The sequence below is a fragment of the Aaosphaeria arxii genome (assembly GCF_010015735.1).
Source record: "Aaosphaeria arxii CBS 175.79 unplaced genomic scaffold BU24scaffold_1, whole genome shotgun sequence".
NCBI classification, from domain to species: Eukaryota; Fungi; Ascomycota; class Dothideomycetes; order Pleosporales; genus Aaosphaeria; species Aaosphaeria arxii.
The window spans coordinates 4,503,613-4,520,194 of record NW_022983474.1 but is presented as its reverse complement, the minus strand read 5'-3'; the positions used below and the strand labels follow the sequence as shown (position 1 = coordinate 4,520,194).

At 52.1% G+C, this 16,582-nt stretch overlaps 7 protein-coding genes across 7 annotated transcripts; 3 read left to right on the top strand and 4 right to left on the bottom strand.

Moving 5' to 3' along the window:
- Positions 1 to 376: 376 nt before the first annotated feature.
- Positions 377 to 2,206, bottom strand: BU24DRAFT_457918 (general substrate transporter; the record flags this gene model as incomplete). The annotated part of the gene is made up of 4 exons (XM_033531579.1): positions 377 to 617; positions 682 to 1,665; positions 1,717 to 1,941; positions 2,004 to 2,206. 4 exons carry the CDS (start codon positions 2,204 to 2,206, stop codon positions 377 to 379), a joined length of 1,653 nt encoding a protein of 550 aa, XP_033390344.1.
- A 318-nt stretch (positions 2,207 to 2,524) lies between these two features.
- BU24DRAFT_35309 (uncharacterized protein) lies at positions 2,525 to 3,457 on the bottom strand. The gene has a single exon (XM_033523765.1). The coding sequence runs from the start codon at positions 3,366 to 3,368 to the stop codon at positions 2,856 to 2,858; it is 513 nt and encodes a 170-aa protein (XP_033390343.1). The 5' UTR covers positions 3,369 to 3,457; the 3' UTR covers positions 2,525 to 2,855.
- A 906-nt stretch (positions 3,458 to 4,363) lies between these two features.
- On the top strand, positions 4,364 to 6,546 carry BU24DRAFT_430471 (uncharacterized protein; the record flags this gene model as incomplete). Its single annotated transcript, XM_033529816.1, has 2 exons — positions 4,364 to 4,854; positions 5,082 to 6,546. 2 exons carry the CDS (start codon positions 4,364 to 4,366, stop codon positions 6,544 to 6,546), a joined length of 1,956 nt encoding a protein of 651 aa, XP_033390342.1.
- A 314-nt stretch (positions 6,547 to 6,860) lies between these two features.
- On the bottom strand, positions 6,861 to 8,165 carry BU24DRAFT_35246 (uncharacterized protein). The gene is made up of 3 exons (XM_033523732.1): positions 7,800 to 8,165; positions 7,403 to 7,503; positions 6,861 to 7,247 (listed from the first exon to the last, which is right to left on the bottom strand). The coding sequence occupies exons 1-3, from the start codon at positions 7,961 to 7,963 to the stop codon at positions 7,072 to 7,074; spliced, it is 441 nt and encodes a 146-aa protein (XP_033390341.1). The 5' UTR covers positions 7,964 to 8,165; the 3' UTR covers positions 6,861 to 7,071.
- Positions 8,166 to 9,060: 895 nt separating this feature from the next.
- On the bottom strand, positions 9,061 to 11,132 carry BU24DRAFT_417643 (low-affinity zinc ion transporter-like protein). The gene is made up of 3 exons (XM_033526773.1): positions 10,548 to 11,132; positions 9,646 to 10,495; positions 9,061 to 9,581 (listed from the first exon to the last, which is right to left on the bottom strand). Exons 1-3 carry the CDS (start codon positions 10,800 to 10,802, stop codon positions 9,550 to 9,552), a joined length of 1,137 nt encoding a protein of 378 aa, XP_033390340.1. The 5' UTR covers positions 10,803 to 11,132; the 3' UTR covers positions 9,061 to 9,549.
- A 1,632-nt stretch (positions 11,133 to 12,764) lies between these two features.
- On the top strand, positions 12,765 to 13,660 carry BU24DRAFT_457914 (S-adenosyl-L-methionine-dependent methyltransferase; the record flags this gene model as incomplete). The annotated part of the gene is made up of 2 exons (XM_033531578.1): positions 12,765 to 12,945; positions 13,008 to 13,660. 2 exons carry the CDS (start codon positions 12,765 to 12,767, stop codon positions 13,658 to 13,660), a joined length of 834 nt encoding a protein of 277 aa, XP_033390339.1.
- Positions 13,661 to 14,905: 1,245 nt separating this feature from the next.
- On the top strand, positions 14,906 to 16,573 carry BU24DRAFT_417640 (family A G protein-coupled receptor-like protein). Its single transcript, XM_033526772.1, has 3 exons — positions 14,906 to 15,358; positions 15,451 to 15,941; positions 15,998 to 16,573. The coding sequence occupies exons 1-3, from the start codon at positions 15,143 to 15,145 to the stop codon at positions 16,212 to 16,214; spliced, it is 924 nt and encodes a 307-aa protein (XP_033390338.1). The 5' UTR covers positions 14,906 to 15,142; the 3' UTR covers positions 16,215 to 16,573.
- The last annotated feature ends 9 nt before the right edge of the window (positions 16,574 to 16,582 follow it).

The window sequence follows — 16,582 nt, the reverse complement described above, 5'->3', positions numbered from 1 at the left end:
GGCGTCTGGCTGACTTGCACATGCGGTGATTAATGTGGTGAGTAGAAGACCTAGCATAAGGTTTGTAAGAAATCATGTCTCAATTCTGTTATAAAATATAGCGACAGCAATGATGAAATCAAGGAGGGCAAGAGTTTGGATTTCGTAGCTAATAAGGAATATACAAGAGGCTACTTTCGACTACCATCACTCTCCCCTCCCTTTCTCTCTCAAACACACCCCGCTCTGGATTGGGAAAACGACAGACAGACAGACAACAACAACGGGATATATATCGTTTGTCAAATTACATGGGCAAACACCCATCCCATTCGCTCCCACATGAAAATACTATGTTCGTCCTTTTGGGAAAAATTAAACCAAAACGTTGTTTCATTTATCTCTTGGGGCTGTCGGGAACGACTTCCTGGCGCTCCTCCCTGGCGACCTCCTTGCCGTCGAGGTTGACCTCGGTGACGGAGCCGTGGGCCTCGCGGTCGTTCTCGAGGTTCTTGACCAGCTCCGTGACGCCGAAGAGGTCGTCCATCTTCTCGAGGGAGAGACCCTTGGTCTCGGGGATGAGGAACCAGACGAAGAAGAACATGGCGTAGCAGAAGGAGGAGTAGATGATGAAGGCACTGTAAAGCAGGTCTGGTCAGCAAGAGAGGTTTTATTGTTTAGCACTGCGGAGAATTCACTTACCCGTATCCGTGGGATCCGACGGTGGCCATCATATTGGGAGTGGCACGTGCAACGACGAAGTTGAAGAGCCATTGGGTCGCAGCAGCGATGGAGACGTTAAGGGACCTGAGACGCGCAGTGGGGATCTCACTAACGTAAATCCAGCAAACGGGTCCCCAACCGAACTGGAAGAAACCGGCGAACAAGAAGATGCAGACGAGGGCGAAGTATCCGGCCGGGGGCACATCCTGATTTGGGAGAGGTGGGCTGATGCGGACGTAGAGACCAATGTACATCATGGCGGAACCCTGAGCAATGGAGGTCCAAAGCAGCGAGCGACGGCGGCCAAGCGAATCGGCAGCGAAGAGGAGGAAAGCAGCGCAAGTGACCATCTTGACGACTCCGTAGATACCAGTGGCAAAGAGCTTGGTCGTGTTTCCTTGCAGACCCAAATTCTTGAAGATCTGAGGTGCGTAGTAATTGATGGCGTTGGTTCCGGTCATCTGCTGGCAGATCATGAGTCCGATGGAGATGAAAGCTCGTTTCCTGTTTCCTGGAATGGTGAACATCTCCCGCAGGAGATCCTTCGTCTTGGCACCACCAATGAGCATGCGCTCGTGCTCAAGCTGCACCGAGATATCGTTGATCTCAGCCTGGACATAGGGGTGGTCAATTGGGAGATTTCGGATGCGGGCAAGGACAGCGGTTGCCTCTTCCCATTTGTCGGCCTTTGCGAGGAAACGTGGGGACTCCTTGTTCAAGGCCATGCATCCCATGAGCAGGATAGCAGGCAAGGCCTGGAGGGCAAGGGGAACAATGTATGTGGCAGGGCCCTTGATGTGCATGATGGATCCGTAGTTAACCCAGAAGGCCAACATGGTACCGGTGGCAATGAAGAGCTGATAGATACCAGTCAAACCGCCGCGGATGGCACGAGGAGCATTTTCAGAGATGTAGAGGGGGACGACCATGGAGGCACCGCCAACACCAACGCCAGCGACGAAACTGTGAAAGCATTAGAGACGGTTGCAACAAAAATTGGCAATCTTAACGTACCGGCCAATGTACATGGCAGCGAGACTACCCATGGCAGCGGCTTGAATGATACAGCCAATGACCGTGATGAAACCGTTGAACTGCAGAGCGAATTTACGTCCCCATTTGTCGGCGACATAATGGGCCAAGAAGCAACCAAGGAAACATCCAGCTTGGAGAGTTGAGGCAATGTTGGCAGACAAGTTCGCCACGCCAACAGCGTTCAACTTTTTCAACCCGTACTTCCTACATCCAGTCAGTGTATTGCCACAGAGGGTGGCTAGACATGGCAGCCAGGCGACACGTACTCCTCGAATGCCGGTAGTGTGAGGACGCCACCAATGGTACCGATATCAAAACCGAAAAGCATACCGCCGAAACAGGCGGAGCAAGCCATCATGAAAGCTCTCCAGCCATAGATCTGGGGAGGATCCTGCTTCATGGCATCGTTCTTGACAATCTTGTAAAGGAAGCGGGCACCAGGGCCGGCATCTGCTTGAATGTGTGCCATATTGACTGAGAGTCACTCTGATTGGCTTTCGAATTATAATAAAAGTTCGTCTCGTGAACAGCGTGATCTCGAAGAGAGATTCTTGAGGGACCTAGTGGACACTGTTAGAAGTGGAGCTCAACACGAGATATGGGGTAGAAGCGAAGATAGCGGGAGCTGGGGAAGGCCCGCTGGCTTTCCTCTCCACTTCGTGCTCGGGAAAAAGAGTAGTTCGATCGGAAGCCCCACAGGAGTTCCGCTCTAATATCAACCGAGACGATGGCAGATAAGGAACAGGATACTCGATGAGGAACAGGAACAGGACAATGGACAGAAAGGTTTTGCTTCTCACCTTGTTGGTATGTACGATACCTTGACGACTCAATGGAGCAGGCCGCTGGGAGGACAGAAGAGCATGCGCTGGATCAAAAGATAATTATCCATGAGCGGTAGTGCTGTATATAGATGAAATACGGCGGTCCAAGCTCCATGCCCGTCCCGCGTCTTCCCCCCCGTGAATTGGAAAGATGCATTGTCCCAAGAGCATCCCATAGCATCCATAGCAACCTAGAGCAACCGCCTAGTCCCCAGATCCGGGGTCGTCTGGATCGTCACGATGGTGCGTCCGGGGGCAAATTGGTCGAGCCGTCGAATGAGATGAAGTGAGTTGCTAGCGGATGGTCGTTGGCATGTTTTCTGGAATAGGGACGGCCGTTCGATGGCGCAAATAGAGAGGGCTAATTTGTGGGAAAACGGGAGTGTTCTCCCGGTCGCCAAGGGCATGTAATTTTTCCATCCACGCGACGACATCCATGGCGTTGCAGGGCTTTGTAGGAGTTGCAAGCGTTAGTGGACTTTTGATAGGCGTTACTCCGTACATTTCGAGTCCATGCTGTGGAGGAGTGGTATTACCCCGGACTGACTCTGGATTGGGACAAGAGGGAGTTAGCCGCGAGGTCAGAACAAGAGTTGGGGGCTCGAGGCATGCAGATGAACACGAGTACGACGGGTGAGGCTGGGAGCTGATGGGGTTACCTAGTTGGATGAGCTGTACATACTCGAACATACGGAGTAGAGGGTAGCTCCCGTGCCCCATGAAGTGTAAGGGAGGTGTAACCGTGTAAGAGTGTAACTGTTGGTGTAGGTATTGTGGACTAGTCCGGCAACTCCCACCTCCCATCATTCTCCCCAATTGACCATCCCCGTCTCCTCTCAGTCTCAGTCTCAGTCTCAGTCTCTTCTACTCTCCTCAGTCCTCATCCAAGACATCTCATTCGATCGTCTCTACTATTCCCCCGTACTCCGTACTTCCTCCACCGAGTCTACCGAGTCTGTCTAGCTACCCCCTCCCTAGTAGCTCCCTAACTTCCCAACTCCCCCACCGCCTCAACGTCTCTAGCGGTTGAATTGTATTTATCCGTGAATTGCAAACACGCTCGGGGCAGTGGAGCCCAGGCTTGTCTGATAATCAAGTCTTTGCCATGGACGGCCCCGCGGATCCTAACAGAGCGAGCCCTTTTGTGCTGATGGCCCTGCTGTGCATCGAAACAATGTCGATTATCAATCTCTGGCCTTTTCACACATCGAATTAGAGGTTCCATTCCACATTATTGATAACTCTTTTGCATCAGTTGGAGATTGTCTTGCGTCTGTATCCATTCTCGCTCCCAACAAAACCACCACCACAAGGAAACGTTTTACAAGTAAACGACCGACGGCAGTCCAGACGGAAACAGCGTGCCGCCGCCACTTGATCTCCAGACCTTTCAAGAAATCTGGACACAAACCAAGCATCAGCAACTTTCGCAACAGGATCAGTAGTAGTCAATCCTTATCTTCTCCTTCATCCTCCTCGTCCTGTACATACGGAGAACGAGCCCATCTGTGCACCCGTATCATTGGAGGATCTAGAGTAAGTAGGGCCAGCCCTCCCCGGAACAACTTCCCCAGACCACCACCCATCATACCACACCATACCATACCAGAACCACACCACACCACATCTCACATCAGCCACTCGAAACTGGCGATCGCCCCCTGTTCACTGTTCACCAATTGAGTCTTGTGTTCAACACTAAGAGTTACTTGCTCAGGCCCAGGTCACGAGTAGTTTCAAAACAGTACAAGAGTACTACCACCAGAACAAAGTTCCGCAATAGCAGCGTGCCACATTCAAACATGACGGCCGCCACAGCCAACGCCAATAGATCATTCCCTCTCCATCCATTCTCCACGAATCCCCTTCTCACACGAGACGATGTCGTTGCTGCTGTCGCCTCTTTGTTGGATCCATTGGCAGGTGGAGATTCTCCCAAACATGCCATGATCAAGGTTGGCAGCTCTGGCACGAGGTTTGACGAAACCGCCGCCCAGGTTGAGGGTTACGCCCGTCCGCTTTGGGGCCTGGCGCCATTGCTTGCAGGAGGTTCCAAATATGCAGGCACTGATCGTTTTGTACAGGGCATCATCGCCGGCACTGACCCAGACAGCGATGAGTTCTGGGGTTTCATGGAGGATCAGGACCAGAGGATGGTGGAGGCATGCCCCATCGGGTACACGCTCGCCATTGCTAACAAGGACTTTTGGGATCCCTTGACTGACAAGCAGAAGAAGAATATCGAGTCTTGGCTAGGGAGCATGAATGATAAAGACATGCCTAATACCAATTGGTATGTCGTCGACCATCTCGCTTGCTCATCTTACTTGGACTTCCCTGCACAGAGCGCGCTGTACAGGACACTACTGTCCGTTCTGTGCAATTCTCATTCCCCCCTGCCCTGTGACATATCTCTCCCACCGTCCACCACTGCACTACATATACATTGACAATACATACGACATGTGACACGTGATGTGGCTCGTTCGTCGATGAAATGACTGACTGACGCTCCAACAGGCTATGGTTCCGCGTCTTTGCAAATCTCGGTCTGGCCAAAAACGGTGCCGCATGGTCCAAGGAGAGGGTCGACGCCGACATCAAACAGCTAAACACGTTCTACCGCGGCGATGGATGGTCCAACGACGGGCCCGAGGGCTACAGACAGATGGACTACTACTCGGGCTCCTTCGCGATCCAATACCTCCAGCTCCTGTACGCCAAGCTGGCCGCAGAGACCGACCCAGAGCAGGCCGAAGAGTACAAGAACCGCGCACGACTCTACGCGCAGGACTTCGTCCACTACTTCGCGCCGGACGGCCGCGCCATCACCTTCGGCCGCTCACTGACGTACCGGTGGGCGATGGTCGCCTTCTGGGGCGCCGTGGCCTTCGCAGACGTCGAGCTGCCCGCGCCGCTGTCCTGGGGAGCCGTCAGGGGCATCTGGCTGCGCAACCTGCGCTGGTGGACGACGCAGAAGGACATCTTCCAGCCCAACGGCATGCTCACGATCGGCTACTCGTACCCCAACTACTACCTCGCCGAGAACTACAACTCCCCCGGCTCCCCGTACTGGTGCATGCTTGCCTTCGCGCCGCTCGCCGTCCCGGAATCCCACCCCTTCTGGAGCGCGCCCGAGGAGCCCCATCCGTACGCGGGACAACGCGTCGTGCGTCCGCTGTCCCACCCCCGCCAGATCGTCATCAACAGCGGCGGCCACTCCTTCCTGCTCTCCAGCGGGCAGTCGTGCCACTACCCGCTCAAGGCGACGCAGGCCAAGTACGGCAAGTTCGCATACAGCTCCGCGTTCTCGTACAGCGTGCCGACGGGGTCCTACACGCTGGAGCAGTTCGTGCCGGAGTCGTCGCTCGCGCTGTCCGACGACGGCGGTGAGCTGTGGAAGATGCGGCGCGCGCTCCACGGCGACTCGGAGATCGAGCACCACGACGACGGCGTCCCCGTCCTCGTGTCCCGCCAGAAGCCCTGGCCCGACGTCGACGTCCTGACATACCTCGTGCCGCCCGCTGAGGACACGCCCAACTGGCACCTCCGCGTCCACCGCGTGCGCACCGGCCGCGACGTCCAGACCGCGGAGGGCGCCTTCGCGATATACGGGTGCCGGCAGTCGGACGGCAGGAACCTGGGCGAGCTCGACGAGTCGACGTCGGAGGGCGGGGTCGCGGATTTCAACAGCGCGTTCGCGGCGTCGAGGTCTGGCGCCGTGGGCATCGCGGAGCTGTGGCGAGGGAAGAGGGAAGGCGAGGTGCTGCTCGCAGACGCGAATTCAAACCTCGTCGAGGCGCGCTCCGTGCTGCCGACCGTCCATGCGGATATCAAGGCCGGGCAGACGGAGTGGCTCGTCACGGCTGTGTATGCGCTACCGGCGAGCGTCGAGTGCTGGAAGGACCAGTGGAAGGCTGGGTGGGCTAAGAAGCCCGTCGTGCCCAAGTGGCTCCAGGACAAGATCTCCGGGCGCTGGGATTAGTAGGGAGATGACGAACATGAATGAACGATGGTGCCCATATGGATGTTGATGATCTGGAAAAACGAAGAAGAAAACGAATTAGTCGTATGTAGATGAATGTCATGTCGTATATAACTCACGAATGAATCCAATCCAATCGAATCACTGGAAACGATTGAACCCTAGTCCCATATAAGAGTAACCTGAAGAACCGGCATCATGCACACTACTCGTATGAACGTGATGCAATCAAAGTGGTGTGGATAGTAATCGCGAATTTATTCCTATACTGTCACGACGTCACCGACGGGGGCGAGCTACGGAATATAGCGAGAGAGATGACTCTTGTCTGTCTGTGTGTCCGCCTGTCCCTCCTCCGTTCTTCATCAAAGTGTATGCTCCCCCCTCTCTACTCCCTCTCTTCTCTTCATCTCTCGTTCATTATTTTAACGCCAGCGAATAAAACCAACGAAGAACAGAAACCTATCCACCACTTCATCTGCCCCTCCCTTCCGACTGATATCAAATCAATCCATCTTCTCGTATCTAAACCTCCTTGAGGGGATTCTCGTCCTCCTCGAGGATGCCCTTCTTGATGAGGTCGGCGGGGGCAGGTCGGGCCTGGAGGTTCTTCTCGAGGCTGTCTGCGCGCATGTGGCGCTCGAGGTCCTTCTGGTGGCCCTGTAGGGCGGGTGCGGCGGTGGAGTCGGGGAGGATGTTGCCTGTGTAGCACGATCGAGGGGTAATGTTAGCTATGTCTTGTGCAACTTTCTTCAACGGGTCGTTGTCCCGTCTGGACAGTATTCGTGGGGTGCAGAATAATGCATAGGTAGATAGCTGTGGGAAGTGAGAGGGGGAAGAGAAAGATGCTACGCACGTTCAACGAGGGTCTCGCGGTCGGGTCGGTGGGCTAGGCCCTTCTTGAGGTTGTCCGTCGCGCGCTGTCGCTCCAATTCCAATGCCTTGGCCTGGAGAGCTCTGTTGTGGTCATTGTAAGCTACTGTCAATTATGAAACGAATTGCCTGTCGCATAAACAGACGAATGCAGGGAATTACATGTTGGCCTCAAATCGCACAACTGTCGTCACCGCCATTCATCGCTGCCCTCGGTTGCTGGAGAACCGTAGCTCCGCACCCAGCCGAGCACGACGATGGGCATGCACACCGAGACATTGCATGGAACGGGGATACACCAAAGCTCAAGGAAGAGCAAAGTGAAACAAATGCAGGGTAAGGGCGTCGTTAAAAAGAGAAATTGAAAGGGAGAAACGTACGGCGCAGTCTGTGTGTCGAGCAGGATATGCCTGTTCTTGAGGTCTTGGGCGTCGGGTCGCTGCTGGAGGTGCTTCTCCAAGCTGTTGCGGCGCTCAGCGGCCTGGCGGACGGGAGAGATGGGGGTCTCGTCGATGGAGGCGGGTGCTGCGGCGTCGGTGGACATGGTTGTGTTGGGTTATTGTTGTTTTGGTGGTGGTGGTTGTTGAATGTAGAGTTGTGAGGACAGCAATTGAAGCGGTGGTTGAGTTGTAGTGTAGGAGTAGGAGGAAAGGGCGGTGGTGTGAGTTGAGTGAGGCAAGAGGCAGTTGTAGTTAAAGTAAGAGGACAGATGAAGAGGGCGAAGGGGGTTGATGTGTTATTTGTTTGTTCAGGATCAGGATCAAGATGGGATGGAGAGACACATGAGGTGAGGTCAAGTGAGACGAGGAGTTATTGTTATGCTTAAGACACCAGGGAAGTATCTTGTTGTTATGTAGTTGATGAGTGAGTACGTACCTCCACCTAACCTCATAGACGATGACCTATTACCTCTGCTCTACTGTGTGTGTACTTTGTCTTGCTACCCTGACTGACCTGCCCCGCATTCGGTCATTCGTGCCCTCTCTCCTCTCCTCTCCTCTTCCGTCTCTACTGTGTAAGCTACGAGTACAACCTCCAAGCTTCGCCAGCCAAACAATATAGTAATAGGTACCTAAACCTAAACCTTCTACCACTAAATACGTAGTCCTCTGTGTATAAACAACAGCAACAATAATACCACACATGCAAACAATCATGCAATCTCCCTGTACATCATCATCCCTACCTTACACCTGGAAACGTGAAACCAAGATGGGCGCCGCCCGTGACCAGGGCAACCCACCAACGTCACCTGTGGCCTGCGCGCGCGCGCCGCGAACTCACCAGCGAGGAACGGGCCTAAAACCTGACCAATGACCCAACTACAACGCCAGTCGGTCAACAAAGACGAGAGACGACTGACAAAAGAGCCCGTCCTCATCTCAAACGAGTGGTTTTTTGCATCTCTGTCTCTATTTCTTGCATTTTTTTATGATTGTTTTTGTTTTTCCGTTCCTGGGATTGGATGGGAGGTGGTTTGAGTAGGTAACTAATGATTAGTAGATACTTACTCCTTACAACCTCAACTACTAGGAACATCAGTCTGGTTTGCGCCCAACGCTCGGGCATAGAAGAAGACAAATGACGTATGCATGTTTAGCACTCCGTACATGGCCCGGTCGGCCTGCGGGAACGCTTTGATATTTGTAACTACATATGTACATCTAAAAGGTACGAAGAAAAGTACCTTGGACTTGGGCATGCCGCACGGACACACGTAGCGTTTCCAAGTATGACGAGTATTGGGCACACATATACGCACAGGTCAGGGAGGTATGTATAAGGTACAAGGTCAACAGGGAATGGAAGGTAAGCGGATGGAAGGACCAAATGTGTCAAAGAAAAAGATAAAGCCCTTCCTTCTATCATTTACGCTGTGCTGGACTCGACAGAGCAGCAATGTCTAAAAATAATGAACAGAAAATCCATCATAACCCAGGTCGTGATTTAACGTCCTACCGAATTAATGTCCCGCTGAAACCCAAAAAGAATAAAATATACAGAGAAGAGGTCGATGTGTATTCTACCCGTCGTCGCGACCTCCTGGTTGAACGCTATGTAAGCAGGCTATGTATATATACACAGATTCGAAATCAAAATTCTACATGCTAATCCCGCGCCCGGGCGGATCTATGCCCAGTATCCTAGGAGCGCCATGAGTCCTGTTCATCATGTCAGTCTGGAATCTAAAAGTAGTGAGAAAATGTCGGAATCGTTCGCACTTACCGGCACCGAGAACCATCAGAGTGAAAGCGCCGAGCATCCTGCTGACCGGTCCTTTCTGCATGTACGGGCTGAACATGAACTCGTGGGCCATCAACTCCACCAATCCAGTGTAGATCAAAATACCCGCACTGATGGAATCGAAGATTCCATTCGTGAGTAGTGCAGTCCTGCCCTCCGGAGGGTAGGATTTGCGCACACCAAGACCAATGGCAATGGCAATCGGTGTCGACAGTCCGTAAGCAAACCCAAGGACGTAAGGAGTGAGATGCTTCGACTTGGGCCAAGGCACAGTTGCCAGTCGGGATCCGAGACCAAGACCTTCAAATGTCTGGTGGAACACAAGCACAATGTACAACGTGATGAATTCCTCACCAGCAACCGCAAGCGTAAGACCGATGAAGATGGAGTGGAAGATGACGCCAAACTCGAGGATGAATATAGCAGTCATCTGGGCCGCATAGGTTTCGGGAATGATACCACGCTCCTCCCAATCTGGGCTCAACGCGCCGTTGTCCCTATGGTCGCGCGTATGACCGAGATGGTCTTCTCCGGGTGCATGGTGATGATTATGGCTCTCTGGGGAGGGAGGTGTCTTTCTTTTACCCTCCATGCTGATGGAATCAGCGTTGCTCCCCTGCGGAGCGGATGGAACGTGATCATGGCTGTGGTTATGGCCATGGCTGTGACCATGACCATCCTCGCCACCGAAGTTACCGTAGCGCATGGTCATCAGTTCGAGAAAGAACATGAGAAATATGACCATAAGAGCAATGGCTTCTGGCCATGGGTACTTTGTGATGACACCAGTGAGGCACTCATTACCCAACGCCTCATTCGCCGGCGCAAGCAGCTATTGGTCATCAGTAAATCGGAGCCGAAAGAATAGGACCAGGAGAACGTACATGGATGAAAGCTGTGGCAATGATGACTCCACTGCCGAAATACTTTGCGACGAAGAACGACCAGTCCGGGATGCCGAGACCCTTATGCCGTTTGGCAAAAACGGGGAAGACAGCACCAAGGCAAGAACCGATCAGGATGACAAAGATGGATGAGATCCGGACTCCCATACGGCCGTCGTACTCATTAGTGGTCACACACTGAGGCGTGGATTCCTCGTCACCATCTGCGCGCACCATGAGGCGTATGATGTCCATTGTGGAGGCCATTCTCTTGCTGATAGGAAGGAAGGACAAGTGAAAGTGATGGATAAGGAGAGAAGACTGAATGGAAAAATTGATGGAAGTGTCCCAATGGAAGTTCCGTGGGCTCGTGAGGGGTAGGAAACCCTTTGGACACGAGCTTATCTGGGCCCGAAGAGTGACAATGGACTTGGTAGATGTAGTCAGAGGTGGTACCGAGCTGGCGGGCGAACCTAGGAGCCGTTCGATGGGTTCTTATGGCGCCCAGAGGAGTACTATGATGGATAAGCTTTACTTGGATGAGCTTGTTAGGGCGATTATGCCTACGAATTTGTTCTTGACAAGATTCAACAAGCCTGGCACGCAGCAATCCCACGTTGGTGGAGGAAATCTCGGTCGTTGGAGCTTCGCTAGTTTTGGTTAGAACGAGCACCGTGATGGCAAGCCCGGTTCGCTGATGTGTGGTGGTGAGCACGTATTTCCGGTTATCCGTTGGAATTGGCAATCTCCTTACGATTATATGTGCATTATACAATGATCAGGAGGGAAGGACGACGAAGAGGACGAAGTTGAAGCCATTGGTTATTGCATATAATGGTTGGTGTAACTCTGTGTGAGTAACTGTGGTAGTCCACCGGAAGGGCACAGTCCATCAGATGAGAGGATGTGTCCGGAAATAGAAAGCCCCATTCCATCGTCAGTCCGGGTTGCGCTATACCTGTCACAGAGGCGGACAGACAAGAACGGAGCGTGCAACCGCTTCCTGCCTGGAACAATGTTGTCAAGGTAGTCGTGTCCAATATTTTCGGGTTTATGGATAGGGAGTCCACCATAGAGAGAACGTCTTGAAGACCCGAAGTCGGTAGGTATCGTAGCAGCTGTGGCCAATCATGATGCGGTGTTTAGCATAAATGTCAGCACGACGCTAACCCAACGCGAGCCCTCTTCTTAATCCCACCAGACTGCTAAAAGCACGAGTATGAGCACGAGTACTCCGTACAAGTATTATTATTCCGTGCCGGCAGCTCTTCATTGGCCTGGATCGAGTCCCATTATGGCGTACATAGTGAGGGGAGGCCTAGTCGGTTCAATGAAACATAACACGATGCTCGACTGTAGCAGGGGATAGTGGTCACTGGTAGCTGCGTTTGATCACCCCATGACGTGTGCCAGTCCTATAAAGCGGTTATCGACATACAGTTCAACCTTTGCTCACTCTACAGATGCAGGCCTGAATTGACCTTGGGTGAAGTACATGTTCTCTCCATGTAGTATATAGACCATCAGACCAGGAGGCAGGGCCATGTTGTGTATACTGAGTGGCGGTTGGCTATGGATGATTCAAGTACGAGTAGTAAGTACGAGTAGTAGGTGGGTGATGATGTATTGATGGTAGCGGCTTAAGAAGGCTTATTATGGTCCCGGTTTCGAGGAGATGCGGAGAAGAGTCAGATGGTAACGGCATCCGGAGGATTGTATCGCCGAGGACAACAGTACTGTGTACATACTACTCGTACGTACATTTCCTGTAGTGTGCACCAATCCAGTACAGGCAGGTGTGAGTCCCGTCACGCAGGCTTGCGTGCATCGACACGATATCCCAGCAGCCAGCCACAGCAGCCCCGGTTAACGCTGCATTTGTGCAACTGTTGGGCGTTGAAGACACCAGCTGGTGGTATAATTGCATCTGAAATTGCATCTGAGCCTGGTCTTGGAATATGATGATGGTCGACGTTGAATTCGACGAGGGAGAGAGAAAATGTATCGTCTTCTTCGGGAGTGGATATCTTATGGTTCCTCGCAGAACCTCATCCACTCTTTCCGATTCGTCCCTTCGTAACTAAAATGCCTCAACCTCAAGCGCTGACCAAGCCAGCGACGAGCGCTATATTAACTTTTTGAAGCTCCAGAGAGTACAACTTACAAAAAACAGCAGATATGACCCGAACAGTTAAAAAAGAAGACTAGATCAAGAAAATGTCTGCAAAGAGCCGTACAGAGAGATGGTACGATGAGAACTCCGATGTTGAAAACCGTCGTCTAGATGATGGGTGGTTAGAATTCGAGGTCACGAAGCATGTTATCCAATCTTGCGCCGAGAAGCTGGGACTCAAGAAAGGGAGGTTTTTGGATGTGGGCGGAGGACCAGGGCGCTATGGTACCTTCTTTTCCCTTCTTCCAATCCAGAAAGTGGGACCAAGTGGCTAACTCGAGTATAAGCAATCGATCTCGCAAGATCCGAACACACAGTCGTGCTATCAGATCTCTCATCAGGGAACCTCGAACTAGCTCGCACAAAGGCCAAGGAAAGCGGCGTGGAGCTCGATGGCTTCATTCACGCCAATGCGCTGGACATTGCATTGCATCCGACGCTGTCGGCGTCCTGCTCCCGGTTCGATATCGTGCTTTGCTTAGGACCGATGTACCATCTTCCCTCCTATGCTGACAGGACACAAGCTTTAGAGAATTGCATTGTGTTGGCAAAGCCCGGCGGCTACATTCTGGCCGCGTTTGTGACCGTATATGCACATCTGCGGGACGTTGCGCGCCGGGAGCCTGGGCGCCTGGCGAACGAGTGGGCGTTCTATTCGCGCTACTTGGAGCATGGGAAGTACGAGCGCAATACGAACATGGATATGTATCATATGTATCCGGAAAATTTGGATGAAGATTTGAGAGGTGTGGAAGGAAAAGTAGAAGTTGAGAGGGTGGTGAGTTGTGAAGGGTTTCTGGGATTTGGTGTGGCGAAGGAGCTGGCGAAGTTGACGGATGGGGAACGCAGGACATGGGTGGATGTTGTGATGAGGAGCGCTGATAGAATGGAGTGTAGGAACTCGGCAGATCATTTATTAGTTGTTATGAGGAAGAAGTGATATAGAGGGGTAGAATAGTTTCATCACGCTGGAGGAATTCTGAAAGTGTTTTGTTGAGGTCCGAAGATCTACGAGTTGGTTTTCGCGGATGTTTGATAGAGAAGCAAAAGGATGATGAGAGTGGAAGACAATGATGGCCAGTGGAGTATATGTTCGAATACAACTTACTGTGTAGGCTGAACACGAGCTCCTTAGTTCCTAGATAGCAATTCAGTTGCCGTTTCGAGAGCTCGAGATGAGTCACGTGCAGGGTGTTGTCTCGACGGGCTACTCGTACCCCTCATAAGCGCTTCTACCACGGCACCAGACACCGGCGATTTTTGGGATCGACGTAGTTTATGTTTATGACACGACAATAATCCGCTCAAGGCGCCAAACTCTCAGCCAACACTTCAGAGTGACGCCCGCTGCTACTGAGGAGGGAGTATCGCCGAGGACAACGGTACATACATGCTCAGTTGTGTGCACCAATCCAGTACAGAAGCCAATACGAAGTATGGAGTAGTCACCTACGAGTACGAGGGTAACATGGAGAAGGTCAAGTGATGGACCTCCTTTGATTAATCAAGTTTGAACTCTAGAACTCTGGAACTTGGAACTTGGATGGAACTTGGATTGCATGGATCATTGAGGGCCTGGAATCGGGTGGAATGAGGGTGAATGATTGGCGCGCTTAAGCTTGACTATAGCGGGGGAAAGAGGAAGAGTCAGATGAGGACATGCAATACGAGTACGTACACATCTGATGATGGGATTCTAGGAGAATGCCATGGGCCGATGCATTCCATCTCCATCTCCATCCCCCATCGCCAATCGCCAATCGTCTCCCCACATGCACACTACTCGTATGTACTTCGTAGCAGCAGCAAACAACTCTAGTACGAGTACTCACAGCACAACAATCCAGTATTTTCATCATTTCTAGTCATAGAAGCAGGGCAATTATAATCGTCAGTTTTAAATTCCAAACACAAGCACGAAAAAGGAACCCGATGAAATCCGTTGGTCGGAGAGAATAATGGCCGCGTGGAAGAATGTTGTGTATGTGTGGAAGGCTGGAGGTTGGGTCTTTCCCCCTCCCCAAAACGTGACTAGTACAGGATGGGAAAGGTCGCATACATATCCATGAGGTCATCCATAAACAATGGTTGGCTAACCCCGCCTGGGAGCTTGCGGCAGGAGCGATGCAGGCCGTCATTGGCGATTGGCAATGGCGATGGCGATGGTAACCCCCAATTGTGCATATGAATGAATGCATGACTACTCCGTACCTTCCTCATGGTACTTCTGCTGCCTTGTGCTTGCCCTTTTACTCTCTACTACTACTACTACTACTACTACTACTACTCCTCCTCTTTAAAGCTTGCTCATCCGCCCACTTCCCCATTACTTCCTCACTCCCAGTTTGTTCACTACTTTTTCTTCTTGTTTAATTAAACCTCTGATACAACCGTCAATACACTCCCCCACCGCACCGCCATCATGATCATCGATCCCGCCGAGATCCTCAAGAAGACCAGCGCCCATCTCATCCCCACCGCTGTTCCTACACATGTAGCTCCGATCCCTTCCGTTCTACCAGATGTCCCCGAGATCCAAGAGGCTCACCACAATGGCAAGACTACTCTCTGGGTAGTCTTCGTCATCATGGTCATCTCTTCTGCTGTCTTCGCCGGCTGGTCCTGGAGAGTCCCCGTCGTACGTTCACTCCAATCCTCTCCTCCCTCTCTCTTCTTCTCTCTGCTCTTTGCCTCGAGAAGCAACCGTCTTCTAACAGTGTCTTGCCCTAGTCTAAACGCCTCTACCATGTCGTCACCACTCTCATTACCATTTTCGCCGCCATCTCCTACTTCGCCATGGCAACTGGCCACGGAACTTCCTTCAATGTCATCAAGATCCGTCACTCCCACGAGCATGTCCCAGACACCACGACCGAGGTCCACCGCCAGGTCTTCTATGCCCGTTACATCGATTGGGCCCTGACCACTCCTCTTCTCTTGCTTGACCTCAGCTTGCTCGCTGGTCTCAATGGTGGCCACATCCTCATGGCCATCGTTGCCGATGTCATCATGATCCTCACTGGTCTCTTCGCTGCCTTCGGTTCGGAGGGTACCCCCCAGAAGTGGGGCTGGTACACCATTGCCTGCATCGCTTACTTGGTCGTCATCTGGCACCTTGTTGTCAACGGCCGTGCTCAAGCCGCAGCGAAGAGCAACGAAGTCGCCAAATTCTTCTTTGCCATCGGTGGCTTCACCATCCTTGTCTGGACTGCCTACCCTATGTGAGTGCCATGTACCTTGCTTTCCATCTTTGTCACGAGACTAACCATCGATGTAGTGTTTGGGGCTTTGCTGACGGTGCCCGCACCCTCTCCGTTGACGGCGAGATCATCGCCTACGCTGTACTCGACATCCTGGCCAAGCCCATTTTTGGCCTTTGGCTCCTCATCACCCACGCTAAGATTCCTGAGACCAATGTTGAACTTGGTGGCTTCTGGGCTCACGGCCTTAGCCGCGAGGGTGCTCTTCGTCTTGGTGATGACGATGGTGCCTAAATACCACGCTCAATATTTCTCAAGAAGCGATGCAGGGGCTAGTCAACTCTCCTGGAGTGCATATCCTCGCAATCGATGAAGCTCGGCCTAAATTGAATGAACCTCAAAAATGATGAGAAAAAGTGATGATTGTCGCATTCCTTCTCACTCTGATTATTCCATCCATCACTATACTCCCAAGGCAAGGCGTTTGTGCATATCTTGGTATTTAATTGTTACTTGGTCCGGGGACCATGTCAAAGCGACAGCAGCGTAGGAGAATGTACTCGAGCTGTCGATGATCCCATGGTTGTAATTTACACCATACATAAAGTAGTAATGCCAGAAAAAGCTGTACAGCAGACATTGAACTCTCATCCTCATTCATG